The following is a 9,285-nucleotide window of genomic DNA, read 5'->3' on the forward strand; positions in this document are numbered from 1 at the left end:
CCAAGCCCGCAGGGCATGATCGGAGCCTCTCCACTTCCCCTAGTTGCTTTTCTTAAACTACCATTCTTATTAGAAATAATCAAACCCATTAAAAAAAAATTGTTTTTTATGCACTTGGATGCCTTGGTTACATTTTCCTGCCAGGTACTCAAACCTCAGGCCAGATTTTCAGGTTGTGCCATTTAGCATAACTCCATTACTTCATGAGAACTATGCCGAGTTACACCAACTGAGGATCGAACCCAAGTGACCAAAAAGCAGCTGTGTTCTGAATTCACTTGCATACATCCATGTTTTATTTGTTAAAATCAAGGTAAACTATTGGTTTTACAATCCCAGTTTCTTTAGCAGCAGCAATCGCAGCAGTGAGTGTCAAGGAGGGGCTGGCTGAGGCAAGCTGTTGGCAATCAACTTTGAATGAAGAATTCACGATCCTGGCTCCCCCAGGAATTGTGCACGCGTTGGTTGAAAACAAATTAAATGAGTACACAGAGAAAAAATACCATACGTTTTTTAAAAAGTTGGAGTTTACATACACATAGGCCTAATAAAATACTTGTTCTTTTTAAAAAAAAAAAAAATCATATCATTTGTTAAAAATAAACAAAAGACACTAACACACTCCAGGGTTATACAGACAGCTAGTAAACCCATATGCACAGTTCACATATGGTGAAGACTTTCAAGCTTCAGCCATCAGCATCAACAAGCACCAGAAAGTACAGAAAGATACTCTACCGCACACTACCCCTCACAGATCACGGTAATTGCACTCTTTCGCCGGAAGGGTCTATGCTCAGACAGATCATGCGATAAGTAGGCTGGAAAAGTAGCAGGGCCAAACAGAAAGGGGCTTCACTTAACATCTGGCCTAGCTGGACTAAATGCATTTAGACTCCATCAATATGATTTATAAATATTCTAACACCATTTGCCCCAGCCTCGCTGGATCATATTAGAAACTGGCTCAACTGGAGTAACTTTTAATCATGGTTCCCAAATTTGTCTACACTAAATCTTTAACCAAGACTATACGAGATAGCGCTTGGGTCATAGGATTTTCACTGGAATTATCAAGTACCATTACAATGAAGGCAAGGCCCTTAGTAATCCTACAGAGGCCTGTGGAGATCCAAGATCACTAAATAAAATAGTAAAAGCAAAGTAACTAGGGAGATGCAGGGCTCCAATGCAAACACCCCAAGTCTGATTTTCCAAAAGCAACAAGCTCTGCACCACCCATTTATGTCAATGGGAGTTGCAGGTGATCAACACTGCTAAAGTCAGGTCCCATCCAATAGTACCTTGCAGCTATCATCACTTCCACATGTTATTGCCCTGCACAGAGAGGGCAGACTTATCCTACATTCCTGCAAAGTAAACACTCCTCCTGCAGAGCAGGAGTCTGGAGGCAACTGTGACTAACTTCCAATGTCCAGTACCAACGTGGAAATCTCTAGGCTGCAGCACACAAAGGTAATGAAGCTGCTGTATTTGAGCCGTGAGACTTACCACTGAGTGGTTCTATGGCCACAGGGGAACATGGGATCAGCACTGAGATCATGGCAGGGGAGTTCTCCCCGAGACAGGCCTCTCTACAGTTACAGACAGTCATCAGAACATAATCTTGGACAAACATGAGCATAAAATTGCAGAATACAAGGCTACACCAGAAAACGGAGCAGCCAGCAAGCACTGACCCCTCTGCTACAGATGGATGGCTTGGCAGCCACAAATGGGCCAGAGCTCTGGGTTAGCAAAGCGCCTGGTTTATTTTTAATATGTTTTCTCTGCAAAATTTTGATTTGCAGCCATTTTGAGGCTTCCCAAAGCTCCTCCCCACTGACTGGAGCAAGGTAGCTGGCTAAGGAAGATTCAATTAGCTGAAACAGCTTTCCTAATACTTAAGTCTATCAGCCAGGTCACAAACTCCAGTGAACTGCAGAGACAATTCACTGAACTCCTCACCCCTTTGGAGGATACAGGACAGTGCAGTGAGACACCAGTTAGCTCTGTACTCCTCACCAGCAATTAAGTCCCAGTATTCTGGCTGCTCTGAGGTCCTGGAGGGAGCAGATTTAATTTATTGAGAGCTGCAGCATCCAGATTAAAGGAGCTGAGTAGAAGTGGCTCTAGACAGTGACCCTTGGGCTATCGAAGAACAGTGGACACTAGTCCTGCACACAGAAGCAGGGCTGCTACACCAGCATACTTATGGAAGGGTGGTTTTACTGGCAACCAGCCACCTGCACTTCTAGGAGTTACTCAGTCCCTCAACAGTGTAGGAGCCTGTAGCTGGGGCCATGATCTGTTGGTAATTTCATGGCACCGAGACCTTGCTCAAGATTCACAATATGAGACTCTGCTGTCCTCCATGCTTATTCTAAAGCCCTCCTCACAAGCAAGACAAGCCTGGTAGGTTTTGCCCAGTCAGTGTCAGCCAAAATGTGAGCAGCTCCATCTAGCATTGAGCCTCAGAAAAGGCAAGGGCACACACAAAACTAGGAGGAAGCTAGTCACACTGTAAGAGTAACATCCATATGTAGCAAAGTTAGACATGGAAAGAAAACTGATCAAGGTAGGCAGCTGTCTAGAATTAAGGCTGCAACATTCAAACATACTCCACTCCCTCCTATCTTGTTCTTCAAGTGATTGGAGCATTGTTACTTTCCAGTGTGATCCAGTCACAGCACCATTCTACCACATAGCAAGTTTCTTTTGAAAGGGTCAGAAAGTCAAGGGCACATCACGATGCCAGGGGACTATCCTAAGCAACGGAACTACTCTGTCATTTCTGTACTTGGCATCCTCATGACAATTCAAGGTTGAAATCTTCCAGTTTGGTTTTGTTATTGTGCAGTAATTGCTCAAACCTTCCTTTGGCAGTATGGTCATGAGGTGCAGTTGAGATTAGTGGGCTTAATACTTTTCAGTTCATTAATGAAATAATTTGGTGAATGTCTAGAGCTCCACAAGTCTCATTGTGTGTATAGTTCTTGGCACTGACCATAATTTGCAACCTTCTCAGATTAACCCAATCCTTCAGATCAGTTAGAAAAAGGAAAGGAGGGGACAGAATTCCTTCCAAATGCACCTAGCTGGATCTCTCCCATAAACCCTTTCCTTCACACCCAAAGACTCCAACTGGTATTCAGCTAGAAAGGCTGCGACTCCTACAGTCAGTAACCCTGCCCCTTGTCCTTTCTGTCTGCATGCCTCACCATGCCCAAGAGCCATTTGCACTTGTTCTATTTAAACAATCAGTTCTGCGGCATGATCCCTAGGTGACACCTAACAACATGAAGATCCTGATTTGGAACTGCTGTGCAGGTCAATGGCATGCCCCAGCATGCAATGCTCCAGCTGCTCCTCCACCGCCAGCACCTGCCGCACAGCTTCCTCAAAGGCCACTGCCACATTGGTGTCATCCTTGGCACTGGTTTCCAGGTAAGGGTAGTTCCCATTTTCCAAACACCACGCTTGGGCCTCTTCTGTGGTCACCTGCCTCTCAAGTTTGTCTATCTTGTTACCCAGCACCACGAACGGGAAGTGGTCAGGGTCCTTCACATCTGCATAATAGACAAACTCCTTCTGCCAGTTGCCCAGGTTCTCGAAGCTCTGGCGATCATCTACGCTAAATGTCAGTAGGCAGCAGTCTGCTCCCCTGTAAAAGGGGGTTCGCAGGCTCTTGAAACGCTCCTGCCCTGCAGTGTCCCAAATCTGGAGAGTCACAAAACGTCCATCCACCTCCAAATCGCGGTTTAAGAACTCCACCCCTATGGTGTGGAAAGCCTGTGAGTCAAACTTGTTGGTGACATAACGGTTCATAAGGGAACTTTTCCCAACTCCACCATCCCCCAGAAGAATGACCTTTAAGAGCAGGGACTTGCCAGTCATTGCAGCAGCACAGAAGGGGTGCAGGAGCAAGATAACCTACAGATTTAAAAAACAGAACAAACAGCTACTTGAATAAAGTCTAATTGAGCCAGCAATTAATTTCTCTGCACAGGAATGAAATTTCCAAATAATGAGCTGAGTTACAGAAGTGTATGATTGACTGAACAGCTACTTGTTTCTATAACCTGTATCACCGGAGCGGAAGAAGAATATAATCTCTGTCCCTAAAACCTACACTAGAAAATTAAATTGGCTTAACTACCTCGCTCCGAGGTGTGAAAAATCTAGAGTAGTTCAGTCAACCTAGCCTCTGTTGTAAATGTTCTTCTATCAACCTAGCTACCACCTCTCAGGGAGGTGGGAGGGAGAACCGCAACTTCCGATGTAGGTAGTGTCTACGTTGAAGGAGTATCTCAACTGTCCCACCCTGAGGGATGGTCCCATGTTTCATTTCAGAAATAAAGAACCTTGCGATGGAGGGTACAGAAAGTTATTTACACTAAAAGAAGGAATCTCACAGCATTTTAAGTTCTGTGCCCCTCAATGTAGGTCTGTTACACGTTGTGTCCTGCATTTGGGTAGTTTGAGAAATACATCCCAAAAGGAAAAGACAGACTACTGTCTTTATAGGAATGCAGCACAGCACCCTGCAGAAGATCCAGCCCACCTCCAACTTTTGCAGTCAATGGATCTTAGGCATGCCAAAAACAAAGGCAAGTCACACAGGGAGAAAGTGGCAAGGAGATTTACTCACTAGTTGATTCATACAGTGCCCACACCACAGAAGGTAGAGGATTTTTCATTTGCACTCGTCCCTGGCAGGAGGGAATTGTGAATCAGACACTTTTCCCCTCAGAAATTTTAAGAGGTATTTGTCATTTTTATAAGATTTCACATAATGTATTAATGGGATCTTGCTCCTGTTACCTTTAATTTAGAGTATTTCAGAGAAAGAGAAGTGTGAAGCTCCAACTTTTAGGGTTTGGCAGGAAAAAAACTGAATAAAGTAAGGCTCCGTCACCTCCTCCTCTCTGCCACTAGGTACTCTATTTCCATGATTCAGCCATTAATTCAGGAGTTTCAGATAGGCTGGATTTCATGTCTCTTATCTGACTTACTATACTGTTTGGTGGTTTAAAGCCATAAAGGTCTGATGTTAGTATAAGAGGAGCTGGTTTGTTAGCTGATCTAAAGCACTCCAGGGAAACTGACTGACTCATGTTAAATAGTAAGATTATGTGCTTTCTTTCTGGGGAGTTCCCTATAGGCCTCTGAAGGTGTTTTTCAATCACAGAGCCCGTTTTTGTGCTGTTTTCTGTTTGCAATGCTTTTTTTTTTGCTGAGGAGGCTCACATGTTGAGCTTGGTACTTCTCCAACTGAGCTTGAGTACCATTTTTACTGTACTTCCTTTTTTAAGGCTGTTTTTAAAACAGTTATACAGAACTCTTGATATAGTGTAAAAAGTGATTTTGAGAATAAACTCTTCCAAGAAGGGACCTCCTTTATGCTTTTTCAGATAATACACTGAAACAATGGTATTCAAATCACATGATAATCTGCCTATTAAAGAGTTCACCATCAACATGCTGTGCTGATGGCGGAAAGTGACCTGGTGAGGCTCAGTCTAGCTCCTAAAGAACAGGTGTTCACATGCAAGAAGTACCAGCACAACAGGTTCACACGTTTACATCCTCTGCAGAAAGGCCAAGGACTGGATTGCCCTCTCTCCCTTAGAGACATTCTACAAATCAATGTAGAGACACAACAGGGGACTAAGGATACTACTGCTGTTTAATCTACCTGTTTTAGTGATAAAGGACTTCAGTCTCCAGGACTACCAAGCTGTCACCTTTCACGATGGAGCGTTACAGTCACTAAAAAACAAAGAACAATTAATAAGTTATCCACAGCAGCACTCAGTCTGCTGCCCCTGAATACATTTGTAAGTCTGAATCTGAGCAAAAGATAATAACGAAAACTTTTTCATTTCTGACCTGGACACTAGTTTCTTCACAAACATAATGGAAAGACTGAGTGGGAAAAGGGTAGCTAAGGAGAGCTAGCAGAAGGGCAAAGGCAAATGAGCAACAGGTTCTGCAATGTTTATTACTCTGTCCAAAAGATACTTCCCTCAATAAATACAGAGCTGATGCTCTGGGAAGTCAATAAATAAGAATTTGCCTGAACAACCCAGACACACATCCCAAAATATGACCAAGGGCTTGAAAATGTATCCAAATCCCACTAGCCACAAGGTTAGCCTATTAGCATGAGGAAGATATGAAAATTGAGGACTCCTCAACATGAGGATTAGGGCAATGGTCTGCTAAGAAGTCGAGCACCCTGCCAACCTCAGCTCCTGGAATTCCTAGCAGATACTATCCCTGGACTCTGTTTGGGGGCTTCATTGTTCATATCAACCTCTGACAAGTAAATGGCAGATTAATTTAAAATCAGCACTCCCCATCCTCTTCTGGGCACTTGGAAGGAGAAACAGCTCATTCCCTCCTCACCCCAGAGGCTCCTGACTTATATAAGGAGAAGGCTTCTATTTCTCTCCTCACTTCAGTAGCCTCTATGGTTTTTGTTTGTTTGTTGGTAAGTTTTTTTACTTTCTGCTCTGAGAGAAGTTACTCTGCAGGTACAGCAGTTTTCTGCATACTGTACCAACTAAATGAAACTGAGATTTACCCTAGTTTCTCTGCTGCAGGCAAAGTGAAACTGACCAAAGTCTTGCTCATTTCACTTCCCCCCTGCTAAGCAAAGTCCTAAAATAAGAGTAATAATAATCTGTCTGCCTAGTCAAGCAATAGCACTGATTACATCAGTTGCAAAGGTAACCTTCCAAAAGTGTCTTCAAAGTGCCCAGATTTCTTTTTTAATGAAACATTAAATTCTGCAAAACAACATAGCATAGCTCCCCTACTCCTGATAACCAAAGAAAGCTCCTCATTTGCCACAAACAGCTGAAACCCTGTGATCCTCCTCTCTAATCCTCCTCTATAGAAGCTACTTGACTTCAGGAGCATTTTACCCAGTTCTGCACATGTTGCTGCAAACCCCTCTGGTGAAACCAGGAGTCAGACTTTATGTTAAGATTCTATCTATAAATGGCTTACAGAGGATTAACAAGTGATTGATTGGTGTTTTAATAAATAGCTGATCAATTGTTATAAATCGCTATAGAATCCAAAAGGTAAATGAGTTGTTTCTAAATATAACTTACAGCTATCACACCTACTGATTTATTTATAACCATCCACAACACATACAATTCATGTCTGTAACATGCTTATAACCATTACTAATAATTTAACCCTTTATAAGCTACAAATGGAACCTTAACATCATGTGTGACTGAATGTGATGGATGATGCTCCGAAAGGAAAGAGTAAGTTTCTTAATGCAGGTCACTATCATCTGTCCACAATGAAGGCCTAGGTATAGTACACATTTAATTTATTATGTCTCTCCCTAGGTCCACCTCGCCTTACTCCATTCCCTGCTGCTTTAGAGGAAGGCAAAAAAAGCTTTGTAACGAACGTGCCCAGATGTGTATCACTGTAAGAGGGAGGTAGAAATTAATGCCCAGACCCCAGCATCCTTCACTGCAAGCACTGGGTTATGCGCGGATATGGGAGAGTCAATTCTGTCATCACCCTCCCCGCCCACAGATCCGCTGTAACATCACCATGACTGCCTCACACTCAGGGCAGTAGCACTGGAGGACTAGCCAGCAGGGCCAACGGACAAGGGGACATTACCTCCCACCCAGGCAACAGAGACTGTGCGGTGACCTGCCTGGGCACAAGTAGATTGATCCCCACAGGCTCCAGGACTAAGGAGGCAGTGGGGGGGCAAAGCATAGGGATGCCCAAGGGTTGCCTGCCCAGGGGTGATGGCAGTAGGGGACAGAATGGGGGATGCCCAGGGGGTGCGGAGTCTCAAGGGTGAAGGCCGTGCAGGGTCATGCCTAAGAAGTGCTGGGTTCCAGGGGGGCAGGGTAGAGGATACCAGGAGGTATCAAGTTCCAGGTGTGGGGACAGCGTGGTGCAGGGTGGGGAATGCCCAAGGGTGCTGTGCTGAGTGGAGGTGCTGGGGGCATCCCAGGGGATGCTGTGTTGGATGGGGGAGACCCATGCAGTGTTGGGCCCTGGAGGGGGGAGAGGTAGGAAGCTGGGTTGTGGGGGGCAGAGTGTGGGCCCTGAGGGACAAGCCCCAGGAGGGCAGTGGGTAGAAGGGTTGAGGCGGTCCCAGGGGTGATGGGCCAGGGGTGGGAGCTCAGGAGTACTGGGCTCCAGAGGGGTGGCAGGAAGTGATGGGCCAAGTGGGTTGGTGGGTCCGGGCAGTGCTGGGTCATTGGGGGAAGGCAGATGGGAGGGGCAGGTGCGCTGGGAGGTGGGTCAGTTGGGCCCCAGGGGTACTGGGGAAGTTGGTTGGTGGGGTGCTGGGCTGGGCCCCGGGGTGCTGAGTCAGTGGGAAGCCAGGGGAGAGGACACTGGGGGGTGTCCTAGGGTCTGAGGATGTCGGTCAGTGGGGCCCCGGGGTGCTGTGCTGGGCAGCAGCCCCAGGGCAGGGAGTCCAGTGGCACTGATTGGAGGCCCGCGCGTGCTGTGCCGGGGGGCTGGCGGGGCGGGGCGGGGCGGGGGGCGGGCAGTGGGGCGCTGGGGAGGGGATGGGGGCGCATTGCGGGGAGCTCGGTCGCTAAGGGAGCTGGGGGGGGCGGGCGGTCGCTGTCCCGCGGCTCCCCTCCCCAGGCCGCGCGGCTGCAGTGCCGGCCCCTTACCGCGCCAGCGCGCGTCCGTCCCCGCCGCCTCCTACCTGAGCCGTGGGAAGGCAGCAGGTGCCGGCTCGGAGCAGTCCTCGCCCGGCGCGCGCGTACGCACCCCGCCCTGCCCGCTATCGCGCATGCGCCCGACAGCCGGGCACGCACCGCGTGCGCCACTGGTGGGGCGGTGTAGGAGGCGGAGTCAGGAGCTACCTGTCCGCTCTAGCCCCGCCCCCTGCCACTTACTGCCCCTCCCCCCGCTCCTTCCCTCTCCCATCCTCTGTCCCCCCCATGGCCCCTTCCTGTTCCCAGGGTGGTCCCTTGCTAGTGGTAGCTGTGCAGGGAGGGCTGTTCAGGTGCTGGGTGGGCACTGCCCGCTGTCCAGCTGAATGGGTCAGCTCTTGGGTCCCCCCAGATGGTCTGTGTTGTTTGTATATCTGAGAGGGCAGCCCTACCCCCCGGCCCCACCCACCCGCCAATGGATGGGGACAAACCGCAAAGCCACTGGGGCAAATATTGGACCTTATCTTCCTGACAGAGCAATTCTTCCCTTCCCCTGCCCCCCCGGCCCAAAGCCACCCCAGCTCCAGGCATCACGGGCTGGCTGTAAAGACGCCAC

General features: G+C 47.7%; 1 protein-coding gene across 2 annotated transcripts; it reads right to left on the minus strand.

Moving 5' to 3' along the window:
- Positions 1-273: 273 nt before the first annotated feature.
- RAB9B (RAB9B, member RAS oncogene family) lies at positions 274-8,839 on the minus strand. Of its 2 annotated transcripts, none has more exons than XM_067548425.1 (3): positions 8,720-8,839; positions 5,699-5,772; positions 274-3,933 (listed from the first exon to the last, which is right to left on the minus strand). In XM_067548425.1, the coding sequence occupies exon 3, from the start codon at positions 3,895-3,897 to the stop codon at positions 3,292-3,294; it is 606 nt and encodes a 201-aa protein (XP_067404526.1). In that variant the 5' UTR covers positions 3,898-3,933; positions 5,699-5,772; positions 8,720-8,839; the 3' UTR covers positions 274-3,291. The 2 variants fall into 2 exon arrangements, with proteins under 2 accessions (XP_067404526.1, XP_067404525.1); XM_067548424.1 differs by having other exon boundaries at positions 8,685-8,806.
- Positions 8,840-9,285: the final 446 nt, after the last annotated feature.

This window comes from Emydura macquarii, unplaced genomic scaffold (genome assembly GCF_026122565.2).
Source record: "Emydura macquarii macquarii isolate MOO-44397 ecotype Brisbane River unplaced genomic scaffold, CSIRO-AGI_Emac_v2 contig_1253, whole genome shotgun sequence".
Lineage (NCBI taxonomy): Eukaryota > Metazoa > Chordata > Testudines > Chelidae > Emydura > Emydura macquarii.

Coding starts and splice junctions, on each gene's coding strand:
- RAB9B (XM_067548425.1), bottom strand. CDS start 3,897: ATGACTGGCAAGTCCCTGCTCTTAAAGGTCATTCTTCTGGGGGATGGT.